The sequence below is a fragment of the Macrobrachium rosenbergii genome, chromosome 41 (assembly GCF_040412425.1).
Source record: "Macrobrachium rosenbergii isolate ZJJX-2024 chromosome 41, ASM4041242v1, whole genome shotgun sequence".
NCBI classification, from domain to species: domain Eukaryota; kingdom Metazoa; phylum Arthropoda; class Malacostraca; order Decapoda; family Palaemonidae; genus Macrobrachium; species Macrobrachium rosenbergii.
In genome coordinates, this window is record NC_089781.1 from 34,125,581 (window position 1) to 34,143,664 (window position 18,084).

The 18,084-nt window shown below is 39.4% G+C and overlaps 1 protein-coding gene across 1 annotated transcript in view; it reads left to right on the plus strand.

Annotated features, from left to right (window-relative positions):
* The window catches only part of LOC136826787 (sortilin-related receptor-like), a 330,233-nt gene that overhangs the window by 192,469 nt on the left and 119,680 nt on the right, over window positions 1-18,084 (plus strand). The window contains exons 16-18 of the mRNA XM_067084222.1: window positions 7,525-7,600; window positions 10,995-11,144; window positions 11,389-11,585. Of these exons, the coding sequence (XP_066940323.1) occupies window positions 7,525-7,600; window positions 10,995-11,144; window positions 11,389-11,585 (423 nt within the window). The remainder of the gene's footprint in view (window positions 1-7,524; window positions 7,601-10,994; window positions 11,145-11,388; window positions 11,586-18,084) is intronic.

The window sequence follows — 18,084 nt, forward strand, 5'->3', positions numbered from 1 at the left end:
AAATATATCAATCCTTCTATGGCCTCCCCCCCCCACACTCATAGCTTCTGCTTCAATGGTGGACTTTGCTACTCTTCTGGATTTTCTGGATTTCCACCATATGGGACTTCTCTCTTACCATCTGTCAAAGATGTCACATAACCTAATTGTGTATGGCCATCTTCAATATTCCCAAATGAAGCATCTGCATAGGCTTCCCAATAAATCTTTTCTTCTTCCAACTCACTTATTACCACTTCTCCCATTATGCTGTTAGTTTTTCCTCACTATTTTAATCAGCTTTTTCATATCTTGAGTCGTTCCTTCTTTAAAAGTTTTACTTAATCCACTAACATCATATGATATTTCTGGTATGGTATGTAGCAATGCCCAATTCAACTATCCTACCACTGATCTGTATTCTGTTAACTCCTTTTGTCCTAATACTCTGTTACCTGTAAATCTTTTAGCTTCTGGTTCTCTTATAGAGTTTATATACTGCCACTCATTAAGACGAATTCCATTTTCCTTATGCGCTACTGTTAATCCTATATACTTAAGACTTTTACTTTCTTGCTCTCTTAGTTGCAATTTCCCTTTCAATTTCCCAATTGTTTCCTTTAAAAATCCTTCACTTCCTCCATAGCAAAAATCATCTACATGTGTGTATAAAATACCATTCAATATATTGTCTTTCCACCAAAAGAATATACTGTATTAGGTTCTAATCTACTTCTTTTGCCTTTAGGCTCCTCCACCACTTTTACCACCTTACAATACCATGCCTTTGCTGCATCCTTGAGCCCATAAACTGTTTTCTTCAATTTCCCTAATCCATAATCTCTTCTATATCTGCATTCCTTCTCAGCCCATTATCATCTCCTTTCCTTCCTGCCCATCTATATTCCCTTCCTTTGATGCATGGGATTCATCCTTCACATGTATTTTGTCTATTTCAGGTATCTTTTCTTTTTCTGGTGATAGTCTTTTGAATCCTAGTAACATGTATTCTAGCTACTTCTCTTAGAGAATCCCCAAGTTTAACCACTACTGTTTCACCTGATACTCCCACTACCTGAGCAGGTCCTCTCCATTCATTTTCATTTTCTCTTACTGAATACCTCGTCTCCCACTACTGCTTCTTCAAACTTATTTTCTCTGACATTTTTATTTAAAGCAATTCTTATTTTATTAAAAGACTCAATTTTGATAAACACTTCTCTAACCGTATGCATTGCATTCAGTGTATCCCTTATGTGTTTTCTTCCATACCTTTCTGCTCGCAGGACTTGAACCTCCTCCTCCCATTAAATTTGGCAAGAAGGTTTTTTCCCAAATACTAATTGGTTAGAGGAGAAACCACCATTGTTTATTAAGCAGTTCCTAGCATTCACTACCCATCTTAATGCCATGGACCAATCCGCTTCCTCATCATCTTTCATCTTTCTTAAGCTTTCTTTGATTATGCCAACTGTCTTTTCACACAATCTATTGCTTCATGGAGATTCAGATGCTGTGGCTATCACTGTAATATTCTATCTTTCTGCCATCCTCCTTACTTTTTCATTTTGAAATTCTCCCCTGTTGTCTGATAATATTTTAGAAGGTGCTCCAAATATAGCAAACCATCCATCAAAAAGTGTCTTTATAATAGTTTCTGGTTTCTTGTCTTTTATCCAAAAAGCCTGACAACACCTCGTTGCCATATCTACCATCAACAAGAACTTTCTCTCTTCTATCTCTCCCACATCCATTGTGACAACTTCATTAAATGTTTTACTCCAAGAAAATGCCACTACTGGTTTAGCTGGGTTTCTTTTGTATCTTTTACATACCTCACAACTTGTGATTAAGTCTGTTGGTAACTTTTTTATTTCCTCTTTTTCTTTCTATCTCAAAGCATCACTCCACTGTGCTGCTTCTGTTAGCTTCCATATTTTATCTTCACTTCCGTGACCAAATCGTAGATGTAACTTCATCATTGTACCTTTAATTTCCCTTAGACTCTTTTCCTTTCATCCCTCCAGTAACAATTCTTCTTCTACCCTCCTCCTCAAAATTGGTATTCTTTCTTAATTTTACCTTCATTTCCCTAATACTTCTATTTTAAGATGATTCTCTTTTAAATTTACAGTCATACCCATTTTACTCATGGTTTTCTTACCCAATAATTTCCAGGAGTACATCACCTGCACAATTTCTTCTCACCTTCAAATAAAACTTTTTGTTTTTCAATATCACTGGTATTTCCATTACTCTTTGTGATTTGTATGATGACTCACTGAAATTAAATACCTTATTAGACTCTTTCTTAGTATCATTCATTCTCCTCAACTCTTCGTGATTCAAACCCACGACAATGTGTGCTAATCACAATTCCCCACAAACTGTTGACTTACATCCTGTGTCTGAAATTGCATCAACCTCTTCCCAAGATTCTTCCTCTATTTTACTGACTTCTCCTATATAAACTTTTTCTTCTTCCTGTCCAGTTTCTGATTTCTTTTTATTTTGAAAATTCTGAGGACAATCTGTAGCCCAGTGCCATGCCAATTTGCATATTGCACAGTGTTACTATCCTTTCTCTATTAATAGGATTTCTTCCACCTCTACCTTGATTAACTTTTCCCCAGTAACTTTGGTTTTTCCTCCCTTGCCCAAAATTTGCATAACCTTCTGATCCCAACCATTCCCCCTCCTCTTTATTCCCAAATCCCTCAAATATTCTTTTCATTATCTGTGACACTGTTTTATATTCAAACTTTCCATGACCACAAGCTGCTAATACCATGTGTTTTTGATTTTCTGTGAGATTCGCTTGTATAGTACATGAAAACCTTTTGCTTCCCCTTCAAGTATGTTTTTCCCTATCACTCTACTACACTCTAACTCTACCTTTAACCCTTGTGTCACCGGCCTGTTGCACTGCCGATAACGCTTGCATACGCATGAGACCCCGTCGACGAATTGAGTATATCAGTCATCATTTGCTCCCACTAAACTTTCTGTTATTTATATTTTTCGTTTATATTCTTATAACAGAAAACATTGTGTACATACCAATGAATATTTTTTACCATTAGCCATATACATATATATGTATATATATGTATGTGTATATATATAATATATATATATATATATATATATATATATATATATATATATATATATATATATATATATATATATATATAGAAAAAGAGGAATATTTAGTGGAAAAAAGTCATTGCAGAAATAGAAATAGCAGTAAAGAAATAGAAATAAAAGGTATAAAAAGTAGTAAAGTATTAGTAAAATAGTACTAGTAGTAATAGCAGTATATACTAGTTTTCTTGTGGAAACAGTTAGTCTAGGTTCAAGCGGAAACAGCGTATGCATCATATAAATGTTTATGGCATTGGTAATAATAATAATAATAATAATAATAATCATAATAATAATAATAAAAAAATCAACAGTAATACCACTACCACTACAACTTGTAGAAAAATAATGATAATAAAAATTACATGTTAGTGTAAAAAAAATTAAAAAGTTTTCAAAAACATAGAACACTTTCCTGTTGACCGAAAATACTCCTCTGCCCGAGCATTCATCCATTCACACAGCCTGTCAATATCATCATCACAAAAAAAGAAACAAAATGCATCTCGTGGGCAGGTGAAGTCGGGTGTGCAAACAGAGATCCCATTGTCACCCTCCGTGAAATCGGGGGGTGGGTCTGGGCCCACGTCACAAAATGGATCTGTTATGAACCGCCAACCTTCATCGACAATGGGTTCAATGTCTTCTAAATACTCGGTGTCGCTGTTATCCTCTAAGCAACTATAACCACTATCACTATAATCATCTGACAGATCTGGCAGGTATTCAGACCCAGAATCTGAAATACTATCATCCGACATCATGATACTCAAAAATAAAAAAACCTGTAAAATAACTGCAATCAAAAGGGAAAAAAGTTTAGCATTCGAATCCAAATGGTTCACTCACAAGATCGTGACAATGTTTCATTCATAACAGCTTGAGGCGCACTGGCAAGTGCTGCTGGACGATACCCCTTATAATATCCCATATGAATATGGCGTCTTGACGACCACTGCCCGGAACCTCATTGGCTAGAATGAATAGTGGTGGAGCTTCTGCACCTCTCTCGTACACAATACTATGCCTGAAACCCATCCAAGCTGAAGAAACAGCTTTGCTTTTTGAGGAGGGATGAAAGGCGTATAGGCGTGCGTCGCGGTCTTTTATTACTGTACCGTAAAAGACGTACATGTGTACGTCCCGGTGGCGAAGGGGTTAAATACCTAATTATAAAGTCTCTCATCTTTTCACTAGATTCTCTATCTGGTTCAAAATAGTTTTTCATTTTACTGTAATTTTCCATTAACATATCTTTTAGATACACATCTAGTCTGGATAGGGTTATCTTTGAACCCTCTTTATCCTTAAGTTCATCTCTGTCTATTCCTTCTGTTAATTCTAAAGCTTTTCCTTTTAAGCTCATTCTTATCTGTATCCCTAGATATTTCATTTCTTTTCCTTACACCACAAGCCAGCCTTCGACTTGTCCACTCCATCCTTTATAATCGCTCTGTGTCCCGCTAAATCTTGGGCAGTCTCTTCTCCATTTCATCTCCCAAAGTTTACCATCAGATCTGTCCATTTTTAACCAACCATGCTTTGCTACCACTGGAAAGTTTTTCTAGCCTAAGGGGGCAGTCCCAAAATGCTACAATTATGCAATCCACCAACCTGTTCACGTTGTTCTTCTTTTATAATATAATCCAGCTTACGACTATAAAAAACCACAAAACAGACTTACAATCCAAAATTAACCACCTAACCATCAGAGAGCTCTCTCTACCACACCCCACTCTTTTCAACACTCCTGCCTGCATTTGTTAACATTTTGCTCCCTCCTGCCATTTGTCATCCTATGACATCACTTCCCATAACGTCACAACAAGAACAGATACTTTTAAACATCAAGAATGCTTTGCCATAAAAAATCTTATAAAATTAAAGATGCTTTTTATACATTTTTTAATGCCCATACCAATTTCACTAATGCAGAAAATAAAGATAAAATAATAATGATTAACCTTCTAAAACTAACATAATCAACCATAACCGGACCAAGTTGATGACGCTGTTCATCCAGTGCAAGCTCAATGTCCTTGTGGACGGGTTGAGCCTTTGCAGTCAGGTGCTCCCCACGAAGTAGACTTTTCATCCTCAGGTGTGCGAGGATCTGTGGAAGCTGTTGGGGAGACCTCTTATAGATCTGTTTGCTAAGTCCAAGAATCATCATCTACCAGTCTTTTGCTCTCCAGTACCAGACCCTCTAGCATGGGTGACGACATCATGCTACAAGACTGGTGGAACAAGGATCCCTACACCTTCCCGCCATTCTACATGATCACGAGAACTCCTTAAGTTCTGCAACCACATGAATGTCACAATGACTTTAGTGGCCCGTTCTGGCTGCGATAAGAATGGTTCCCGGATCTCCTCAAGCTGCTGATGGACTTAGCATGGTTATTACCATAGCTACCAAATCTGCTCAGACAACCCCACTTGGGTGGTTCCACCGAGGATTTTCCACTCCAGGCCTGACAGGGTTCAGACTGCCAGAAACTCCTTCCACTGGGGTTTTCAAGAGCAACTTCAGAGGCTGTTGCACTGCGTAGGCACTCCTCTTCCAACAAAGTCTGTCAAGCCAAGTGGACAATCTTCAGAGACTGGTGTAGAAGACATGACATCTCATCTTCTACAATGTCTGTGCAGACATTACCAGGGGCCTGTCCTCCTCTCTGATCAGAGGATGCAGGACTATGCTGAGTTGATGTTTGGCAGAGAGGTATGGATCTCTCTGCTAACCAGGACCTGTCGATCTCATAAATTCCTTTGGTACCCCCCCAAATCCAAGGGGCAAGAGGCCTTCTCATGGAATCTGGACATAGTTTTAAAGTGGCTCTTGTGACCCCACTTCGAGCCTCTTTGGTCTGCTTTGTTCACGAGATCTTACCAGGAGAACCTCTTTCTTGTGAAGTTAGCGACCTCCAAAGGGGCCAGTGAAGTGCATGCTCTTGACAAGAGAGTGGGATTTTCCCAAAGGTGATGCCATATGTTCTTTCACCCTGTGCTTTTTAGCAAGAATAAAGACCCAACCAAGCCGGGCCTTGTTCCTTTCACTATTAAAAGCCTGATGGAAATACTAGGCCCAGATGAGGAGGAGAGAGTTCTGTGCCCAGTGAGCGCTGAGATACTACTTGCACAGCGGCTTGTCTTTCCTCTTGAAGGATCGGATCTCTGAGGCCCATTCTCACGTTGGAGAAGAGGTTTTAACATCCATCAAAGCTTAAGCTCACGAGATCATAGCTGTCTCCACTTCTCTATAGCCTTCAAGCACAACCTGTCTTGATCATCAATTCTTGAAGCGACTTAATGGAGGTGCAAGCCTGTCTTTGCAACCCATTAACTTCGTGATGTGGAAACCACTTTTGAAAATTGTAGTACTTAGGGCCGTTATCCGTAGCTGGCATGGTGTTGGGAGGAAGTGCAAGAAGCTTTTCTTCCTTCCTTTTCTCTTCGCCTTGAACTTAGTTGTTGAGTTGTAAGGGGAGCCCAGGGGTACTGTGTACCTGGAGACCCACCAGTCTTAGTTTTAATGGGTGGGTGGTGTTTTTATATTTTGTGGTGTAGGTGGTGTTCATGTTCATTGATTCTGGTCATTTGGTTTGTCAGTATGTGCCCAGGGCAGGGGCCCATTGGCATCTTGTATACTTTGTTAGTCACCGGGTTCATCCCTTGCTGCAAAGTACCCACTGACGTAGAGGTTCGTTTGGCCAACTCGCCACACCCTACATGGTTAAGATGAACACCAACCAGAGGCAGTATCTACCTGCAGCAGGTCTCTTACCAGGTAAGGAATAACAAGCGTTGTATCAGTGCTAATACTGCTATCCTCTAACTCATTTTCATCCATAATGTTTTGGGGTAGTTAATCCATATATCCCACCTCCATGTCAATTTGGGATTCAGGAATGTAATTACTTGGTAAGTTACATAGTCTATATGAAAATGACATTTTTATGATAGAGTTTTATACAGTATATACTTACCAAGTAATTATGAATCAAACCCTCCTTCCTCCCCTCATATGGGAAGAAGGGCAAAAAAATTGAATCTCGCCGTTGAAGTCATTCTTCTCTTACCCTGAAAGTGGACAGGGACTAGTCACCTACACCGACACTAGAGCTACTGCGAATTTAAAAATTTTAAGGTGCCAGTGATTGAAACTATAAGCAATATAATTACTTGGTAAGTATATATAAAACTTTATCTTATCATAAAATTGTCATATTCTGGAAGATGCATGTACAGCAGAATTTATTATGGCACACTAAAAATGTAGAAACAGTGTTGACAGTATGTTTTTGAAAGCTGTTTCAAGTGTTAGATGGTTGTTTTTGTTTTTAGTGTGAATGTAGTTGTACTACATTTCAAGCTAAATTCTTTTTTTTTTTTTTTCAGGCTTCTCTATATCACTGATTGGTCTGAGTCTAAACCCATGGTGGCTTGTTCATATTTAGATGGAACTAATTTAACTGTAAGTATTGAAAGTCATGTATATTATGCAATTTGGTATTTTTTATACAGTGGTACCCTTGCAAAGCTTGCAGAAAATAAAAAATAATCAGAAACATTCTAAAATCATTGATAATGTGTGAAAAGAACCTTTCTGGTCTTTAGAATTGACCTTACAATATTTTCAAGAGTGGGTTGTACAGTGATGTACAAATACAGTAAATACATGCATTTCTAGCGTGTTGTTTAGCATAGGCCTTGTATTACATGTTCTTTTGGGAAACCCAGTCTACCTTTGAAAAGTATACTTGTTAGATTATGAGGCTCTGCTAAGGAAAATGCAAAGATAAAATTGAAATTTTAGTGACAGGAAATCACTGTACAGTGGCTGAAGTGGAAGAAGATTGCTAAACTGCTAGTTTTTGAAAATGTCCCTCTAGTAGAGATCAAAGAATCACGATAAATGCAGTAAAACATGTCACAGACACATCAGCAACTTGTTGCAGAACTGTCATGGACAAGTTGAAGATATGTCATCGACCATAAGTGGAGAATGAATCACTGACCCCGTATTGGTGTTCTCACGATTCGCGGACTCACTGATCCGCAGGATTTTCTGTGGAATGTATTTATAAATTATTTGTGAAAAATTCAGCGATTCACGGACTTTTTCGTCAGGAAGTATTCACTAAGTAATGTATTTTTATGTTATTTTCATGACTAAATACATTTTTTATGATAAAAAAATGATTTACTAGTTTGCAAATAATAATAATAATAATAATTAATAATAATAAATAATTAATTAATAATAATAATAAGGGAGGAGACCTTCTCTGAGGGCAGTTGCATTAAAAATTATAGCTGTTTCTGTGGCATTTAATTTGTACAAAGTCTTCTCTATTCTTCTTATTATCTTTTTTTTTCCTCAGCCAGTAGCTGGTAGATCAGGTTTCCAAAGGACACAAAGATTTCTGTTTTCTTAGATTTATTTCCTCTGACGTTTCAAATGCACTCTGGCGTCTATTTTCAAAGAGTGAATGGAATGGCATGCAGGTTACCAGAGTACATATAGCAAGCGGGGGTGTACAGTTGTCAGTTTGGTTATTCAGCTGCATTTTGGTTGGTCCTAGGTTGGTGATGAAGTCGGGCCCGGAGGCATTGAGACCTTCTGGGCCTAATCGCTATTGGAATTTGAGAGTGGCTGTTATCCGAGATTATAAGTTGTTCAGGTAATCTGCCCCCCCCTCTCTCTCTCTCTCTCTCTCTCTCTCTCTCTCTCTCTCTCTCTCTCTCTCTCTCTCTCTCTCTCTCTCTCTCTCTCTCGTTGGTTTCTTAAATTTCTCCGTATGATGGTAGGGAGAAATTCGGTGTCCTTCACTGTGTTGATGTTTGGCTTTTTCCAAAATATGTAGAGCTTTGAGAAGCTGTAGGCGTCAGCGGTCCGTTGCCTGGTCAATGATTTTGGTGCTCTTTACGAGTTCTTCTCTTTCGGGCCTTCTTTGGTGTTTTTGAGTGTATGATTGAAAGTAGCCCCTTCTTGTAGGTGACAGGAGAGATTCTTGGAGAGTTTGGTAGTCATCATCCCGATATAAGAGTGGTGGCATCTTTCCACCGGGCATGTAAATTTGTAGATGACACTAATTCTCTTCAAAGACGTTTCTGGGGGGTGCAGGGTTGTTTTTCAGTAATAACTGGCATGTTTTCATATTTTTATAGTATATTATCAAGACAATTTTGTCATCTTCTGTAATAGGGGTTACATTTTCATCTATTATTTTTCTGAGGGCCTTCTCATCTTCTGCATATTTTTGGTGCATGTGGTTTCTGTAATATAGTTTTGTGGACTTACTATGTTTGTTTCCAGTGTCATACTACTACTACTACTACTAAACTCAAAGAAAGAGAGAGAAACTGGTTTTCTCTCTTCTATTCAGGATGGACCTGACCTCATTAAAGCGAAGATAGATGCTCAGAATTGGTACAATTGAAATATTAAAATTATATTAAAGTACTGTTGAATTAAAATGAATATATAAGTGTTTCAGGATGATAGTATAAGCATTTTCTGAGGGTACATTTTATGATAAAATAATGACTTATGTTACGTACTAATTTTCAAGTATTAATATTAAGTTTAATAAGTTTAGATAATAACATTATTAAATAAAAATAATAATTTCTCTCTCTCTCTCTCTCTCTCTCTCTCTCTCTCTCTCTCTCTCTCTCTCTCTCTCTCTCTCTCTCTCTCTCTCTCTCTCTTATTTAGATGAGAGAATTTTTCCGACATGTAATATGTATGTATGTTTCTTTTGTATGATAAATAAATGATTTACCTAATAAGTACTAATTTTCAAATATTAAGATTATTAATAACAACAACAACAACAACAACAACAACAACAACAACAACAACAACAACAACAACAACAACAACAACAACAACAATAATAATAATAATAATAATAATAATAATAATAATAATAATAATAATATTATGAAGAAATAGACCCTCTCTCAAACAGGTCTTATTAAAAGGATGAGGATGGCTGTATTATGCAAAATTATCTTATACTGGATCTTTTCTATTTCCCTTATACAATTGTAATTCGCTTTTCAGGCTCAGCGGTGTTGGTCAGCAACTGGCCAATATTCTAGTTGGAAAAAGGATAGTATGTGGAATGCGGGAACTTTTTATTGAAATATTCAATCAGAAATCCGCGGAATCCTTTGTCAGGTTGTGGTACTGTTGACATGTTTCGACCATCTCTTTGGTCATCATCTGGACGTGGTTGAGAAAGATCTGGAGATGGTCGAAAGATGTCGACAGTACCACAACCTGAAGTAGGACCTGAATCCAAGCGACGAAGTATTCCACGCATTTCTGCTTGAATATTTCAGTAAAAGACTTCCTGCATTCCACACACTATCCTTTTTCCAGTTGCTAACCAACATTGCTGAGCCTGAAAAGCAAATTATAAGAAAAATAGAAAAGATCAGGAAATAGAAAAGATCCTGTATAAGGTAAATTTGCATAATACAGCCATCCTTTTTAATAATAATAATAATAATAATAATGATAATAATAATAATGTTTAGTTTGCCTTTTGTGTTGAAAAAATGATTTGTGTTACATCACATTTGATACAAAATGCATAACTCATTTATTTGAATTGTTTATTTTAAAGTGCTAAAAATAGCAGTATTTAATAAAGTTCTGTTTTTTTTTTTTTTGCCTGCTTTGGTGTAATAGTCAGGCTTATCAAATTATCTGAACACACTGTTGAAGCAAGTAGGTGTGTATATGAAATTTGATCTTTATGCTTTTGGATGTAAGCCAAATACCAGATTTCTTTTGGAGTATTGAAGTCATTTGCCATTATGACATTATTAATGCTGCTTGCATTTATCCACAGGTTTTGTTTGGAGCAAGTATTGTAGGGTGGCCCAACGGAATTACTATTGACTTTGAGACTGATCGTATTTTCTTTGCTGATGCCAAGTTAGATTACATAGCATCTGCTGATCTGGATGGAAAAAACATGAAGAAAATTATTGTCAATAGTGTAAGTTTTAGAGAACAGTTCATCTACCCATGGTAATTTTTGCAGACACTTTATGTTAGGTGTGTTGGTGTAGGATGTTTGTAATGTAAACGTAGATACAAATATCTTTTTGATTTTACACTAATTTAAATAGAAAGTTTCTTGCTCTTCATTTCTCTGATATGTAATTTTAATATTTTATGTTATTGGAATGTGTAATAGTTAGTTTTAATGCCATTGTTTACTTTTTTATTTCTTTTGTCAGGATAAAGTAATGCAACCATTTGCATTGGGAGTTTATAAATCTTTAATATTCTGGGATGATTGGACAGTACATCAGGTTCTTCAGGCAGACAAAGAACTAGGAATTGGAGTATCCCCCATTTCAAACTTCACCAGGAAGGGGTTGGTTGACCTCAAAGTGTTTAGCCATTGGTCCCAGCAAGGTTCAAATGCTTGTGGGTGAGTAGGATTTCGAATGAATAATTTTCCTCTATTGTTTGAGAAACTTTTATGCTTAAAATGTCAATTTGTTCAGCACTATAAGCTTAAATTGGGTGTTTATATGACAAAGTGTTTTCTCGCCTAGAACATGCAATCTAAACTTTTCAGAATACTAATTTCATTATTACAAAATAATCCCGCCAAGCATGTCCTCAATATACAGATTGAGAGCAATATGAATTCCATACTAGGAATATCCCACCATTTGAACATTTAAAAGAGCATAATGAAACTAATAAATTTCTTGTTGATTTCATTAAAAATGCTGCTGATAAAGCAATACCAAAATCAAAATCTCATCCAACAAAACACAAAGTCCCATGGTGGCCTGAATAACTAACAGAATTAATAAAAATAAAACACCAAATTGGAAGAAGATTAGATAATTTGAATAGAAAGTTCAGTAAAATAAATAAAACATTACCGATATTAGAAGAAAATTTTTAAAAACTGACTATGTTATTATTAGAAATTGATATATTAAAACATCGTATGTAACAAAATATCTGCGAAATTTAAAAGAGAAGTAATTCAAGGAAGAATCATATCATGGAGGAAATATGTATCAGATCTCTCTAATAACACTCCCATATGAAAAATATGAGAAAAATTCGGGAAAATAAATGGTACCCATGGTAAACCACCCAGACATGCCATAATAAAAGATGGGAAAAGAATACTTGATCCAAAAGAAATAAGTAATGTAATAGGAGAAAATTTAGCAAAAGTAAGTAGTGACAAAAATTTAGATGAGCATTTCTGCACAAAGAAAAATGCACAGAATTAATAACAATAAATTTTGAAACAATAGAAGGTATATATTATAATAGAAAATTTAATGTAGAAGAGTTGGAATTTGCTCTGTTGAACAGCAATAAATCTGCCCCTGGAGGTGACAGTATTTGTTTTGAAATGATCTGCCATTTAGTACTTTTGCAAAGTCATACCTTTATAACCACTTATGGCTTCAAAATTTATTTCCATTTGAATGGCGTAAAGCTATAATTATTCGTATCCCCAAACCTGGAAAAGATCCCAGTACTGTAAACCATAACAGACCAATTTCTTTAACAAGTTGTTTATGCAAATTACTAGAGAAAATGGTAAGTGCTCAACTAACATGGCACATTTGAGAAAATAAAATTTTGACTCCTACTCAGTTTGGGTCAAAGTGTAACAGATCTACACTTGATTCTTTGTCTAACTTGAAAGACCACATATGAAGAGGATTTGAATGAAAGTAAATTAGCCGTCTTTTTTGACATTGAAAAGGCATGATACTACATGCAGATTGCAATATTAAAAAACAGCATCCATGGACATTATTTACCTAGGTTTAAACAAAACTTTCTGACAAATTGCACTTTTCAAGTGAGAATCGATGATGTTTGTCAAGTACATTTCCACTTGAAAATGGTGTTCCACAAGAAAGCGTCCTTAGTGGCACACTGTTTACTTTAGCTATAAATATCAGTAATAATCTACGCATCGGAATTAAAAGTAACTTGTATATGGATAATTGTGCCATATATTATTCAGCATCTTACATAAAACATGCAGAGCAAATCACTAATAAAACTACAATAAAAATAGATGAATGGGCCTCATCTGTAGGTTTTAAATTTTCTATAAAAAAGACTCAAGCAGTAACATTTTATAAAAATAAAAGGTGGAAAAAAGGTGAAGAAATAGATTTAAAAATCAGAAATCATTCTATACCAGTTGGCCAAACAGAAAAATTGTTGGGGTTAGTATTTGATACTCACTTGAACTGGAAAGCCCACATAGCATACATGAAATCAAAACGTAAAGAGCATTAAACCTAATTAAAAAAACTATCAAACACTACTTGGGAGCCAGTAGACATACCCTTACTGTACTGCATAGAGCAACAGTGTTTTCTATCGTTGATTATGGAAGCGAAATATGGCTTGGCATCAGGCGCAACGATGATAATGTTAGACCCAGTTCATAATGAAGACCTTAGAATATGTTCAGGAGCTTTTAGATCATCACCAGCCATCTTTACAAGTTGAATGTGGTGAACTACCTCTCTCTCTCTCTCTCTCCATAGAGAGCTAGTAACAATGAAGAGTGCTCTGAGAATTCAGACAAGTGATTCTCCAACCAATGAATTATTTGGATTAAGAGATGTGTTTATAAACAGTTATCCACCACCTTTCCCAATTAGAGCTAGAAGATTGATTGAGTCACTCAGTATAAATATCGATTACCTTTAATAATAAAATTACCTCCTCCTTGGACAATGAATAAAATGAGAATTTGTACACACTTAAAATATTTATCAAAAAGTTATTCATATACCCCAGAACACCATAGACAACATACAGTAGAACATATAATCCTAAAAGGTCCACATTCATAATATACACTGATGGATTTAAGTCACAATATGGAGTGGGATATGCTATAGTATCCCAAGACAAAACATATTGGTTCTCTGTGCCTGATAATGCCTCAGTATTTACAGCTGAGTTATGTGCAATAGAACCAGCCATAAAAATAATTACACAAGCCTCATTTAATAATTTTGTGATTTCTGAGTCCAGTCCGTGTCAGCCGGTGAAATTCCATTACAGCACGAATTTCTAGGTATAACCTTGCTAGATATACCAGAGAAAAAGAGCTTTCAGGAAAGCTGGGGTTACTACCCCCAGTCGAGCGTCTTCCAGGAAGGCGTCGGTATAAGAAGGGGTGAGTGAATTACCACTACCACGGAAACCTACTCGAAAGATCTCTCCCTATCAAAATCCCCGGAACGGAGCGGTGAGCCGTTACAGCCCCCACACCAAACACCCGCCAGGACGGCGACACCAGCGCCACCTACCTCATTCCATTTTCTAGCACGTGAATTCACGGTTTCTTTTGTGTGCTCTTTCCATTATTTTGGATTTTTTCTGCTTTCTACGATGGCGTCGAGCAGCTTTACCATTTCCAAGTTAAGTACCATCTTCTTGTGGGGTTTTGTTCTATTTTTGGCTGTTATGGTCTCGTATTTTCATAAATATCGAGATCTTATTATGCTTCGCCACGGCGTCCCCAGCCAGCCATGTCGCCATGCGGCGTCTCCTTCTGTTCTTTTCAGTTGGAGTCGTCTCCTCAAATGTCGTTATAGTTATTTTGCCCCCTTGGTTCCCTTCCTGGTGGTTCCTTGCGGTGGCTCCCCCCCTTATGAATTACGATCATTGGCCTACTGGCCTTTGTGGGAGTGATGCCCCGTCTAGGTACCCCAGGTTGGGTTCCTATTGTTTTTGGTCTTACTAGGCTAATTAATTTTGATTGAAGATGGTGCTCTCTTGTAGTTTTATTTTTATTTTTATTGTTTTTATTATTTTATTGAGTGGTTTACCTCGGGTGCTGGCGGCAGCCTCAGATCTAACCGCTTCCCCGTGGTAGGCTACGCTCTCTGTTGAGCACATTTTTGTTTTTATGAGTGATGGTTATCTTGTGGAGTAGGCTTGTTGGTTTCCTTCCCTTTGCCCTGGGTGGGAGTTCAGGTTGAGGAGTTTTGTTGCTGTTTTCCTCCGGGATCGTTTTTTGGTGGGCAGAGTGAGCCCCTTGGTTCTCTTCCTCCCTTTGGGGGGAATCGAGTTCTTGGGATGTGTTTCCTCTAGGCTAGTCGCCCCCTTGCCCGCCATTCTCGATCCCTGCTGGTTCTCGGCACAAAATTTCTCTCCCTGTTGCTTCCTCCTCCCCTTTTGCCCTCCTCGTCCTAGCCTATACTAAGGTTAGGTCCATATTAGGCTTCGCCTAGGTAGGAGTCGGGCTTGGGTTGGTTGCTTCCAGTCATATTACCCCTCCAAGATTCATGGTCTGGGAGGTATGGTGCAGTTGAGCGGGTGAGCTTCTCCCGTCTCCTGTTCCTTCCTGGTAGCCTACTCCTCCTCCTTCCCTCCCCCTCCTCTCCAGCCTTGCTCTACTCGTGCGGGTGACGCTAGATGGCGTTTTCTCCAGTTCGGGACTTCTCTTGTTGGTTGAGGGATTCGCTCCCTCCCATATTGTCCCTAGCATCGCTGTATTGGGGTTGGTGGTTTGTTTACTCGAACGCGTTCGAGTCACTCCTAAATCTCCCCGTCCGGATTACGTTGATACGGTATATATATTGCTTCAGCCTATGTTATGAACATACGAGCATTTTACCCGTCGTTCCTCCGGCGGGAAGTAAGCGGAAGGTTTTTCATTATAGGGAACGGATCCCTCCGTCCTCTTGAGTTCTTACCATCACTTGTTACTGTTTTTATTTTTAGATAAGTCTGTTATCTACAGGAGTACTCTCCTTTATTCATTATATATAAATCGTGAGTCGGTCCTATACCAGGGGTCTCCCCCGTTATTTTACTGGCAGCCCTTATGGTTAGTTCCTGGTCTCTCTTTCCTTCATTCCCAGAGTACTCCGGGTCTGAAATCCTACCTTCCACTCTGTGTAATTTAGAGCTTATTGGCCCAGTTTATGTTAGGGAGTTCTTCTCCGCCGGAGTATTCGGTTGCAGTTGAATTTCGGCCTCGCCAGCTTTAGTTTGCTTAGGGTGGGAGGTTCATGTACTTTTCTACTTACAGACTGTTCGCTGTGAGGAGCGGGGTGCACCGCCTCCCTCCAACAACCTTACGGTCACGTGGTTTGCGGACCACGCTGGTTGTGCGGTCCGCCTGGATGACCTGATTGTTTGGCACCCTGATGGTTGTGAGGTTTGCTTCGCTCTCTGCACAACTGTCCAGGATGAGTTGGTAAGTGACAGTCTTTACATTACTCCTGCTTTATGCTCCTCATATTGTATATTATACATTGTTTATGAGGTTCCCGGAATAGTTTTCGTCCTTAGCTAATTGTTGGTTTTCTTACAGGCGGATGAAACTTCCAGAAGTCTGCCTTGGAATCCCTCCGGGCCTGGGTGGCTGGGTTTGGAAGGAGCGTTCGTCGGGGAAGCCCTACGTCCTCGGCGCTAGGTTGAGGACTTGCTCTACCCCGGCGCGCCGGGTGGCGGCCGCAGTGCCTGAAGATCTGGCCACCCCTATCATCCAGCAAATCCGGGATGAGACCCAGCCACCAAGCGGATATCCTCTATGCTGAGGTCTCGGAGGATGTTGCCGCCATTAATCTCAACCTGGAACCGATGAATATAGAGCAGGACCAGGTGGTAAGTGGTGAGGTAAGTGAGGTTGTTGGGGCGGGCCCCCCTTTTATTTGACTCCCCTGCTTCATCTATTTCTTCTTTTGCAGGCTTTGTGAAGTCTTCCTCCTTGGGTGATAGAGCTCCATCTGCTATCCCCAAGTTGAAGTTGAAGACTTCATGGAAGGCGAAAGGGCTACAAGTCCTCGACTTCCAAGAAGGCATTGCCCTTCCCCGTCGAAGGCTAAGGTCTCAGGACCTGTAGCCTCCGGGAGCAAGTCTGGTTCCTCCAGCAAAGCGCGAGTAAGAGGGCTGCAAAACCAAGCCCTCCTCGCCAACCTGCTTTTCGACGCAGAGGCCTTTGCCAATCAGCTTTATAAAGCGTTTCACGGAGGACCTGGATTCGAGATTTGCGAAATCTCTGAGAAGTTGGCCAGTCATGATAACATACTGGCGGGAATGGCTCACCCACCCCCAGCGAACCACAGTATGTTATCCCGACACTGCGGACCTCCCCGCCGTTCGATGTCGGTAACCCTTGGCGATTCGCTCTCGGGCCATCCAACATGATGGCAAGCTGACACTTGATGGTCTTGGCACGAGGCGGTTGGAGGAATTGGAGTTCTTCCCCCCCGATCTCCTGCCCCCTTACCCAGGCTTCGTGAGGCTCACGGAGGAAGCTTGGATTCGGTCAGACAAGGTTCCTAGGGAGACTGTCATCGTCCCTAGGGACCAAGCTCAGTCGGCTCTCCTGCGCACTCTGACGGAGTGGCAGGCAGACAACAAAGTTGACTCCTTTCAGGGGAACTTTACCATGTTCGCCCTGGAGACAACCTTCCCACCCCTTGCTTGGACAAAGTCGCTCTGGCTACGGCCCGGCGTGCCGATGGTAATCCGTTACCACAGCTAAGGGAGACAGACCCTACTTCCTGGTATTCCCAGGAAGTAATGAGTTCTGGTCAGGCGCCCGTCCACTTTCACGGTCGGGAAGCTGGACCCCTTCTGCGCTTCCACGCAATTCAGCGAGCAGCTCCCCAAGCTGCGGAAGCTCTTTGAAAGCGGAGTTTGATGCTCGGGTTAAGTTAGCCGGTCGTTGAACTCTGTATGCCTTACTGAAGCTACTGCCGTCTCCTGCTCGGACGAGCCTTTCTTTCAGGTTTTGGCTAAGTCCTTGCTGGCAGGTTTCCAGTCTGACCTATTTGAATTTATCATGGCCAGACTGGAATGTAGGAAGATTCATCTTCGCCGATGCGACTATCCGTCCACGAGCCTAACAAGCTCGTGAAAAGCTCGATCTGGGGACCTAACCTCTTCCCTGAAGAGGAGGT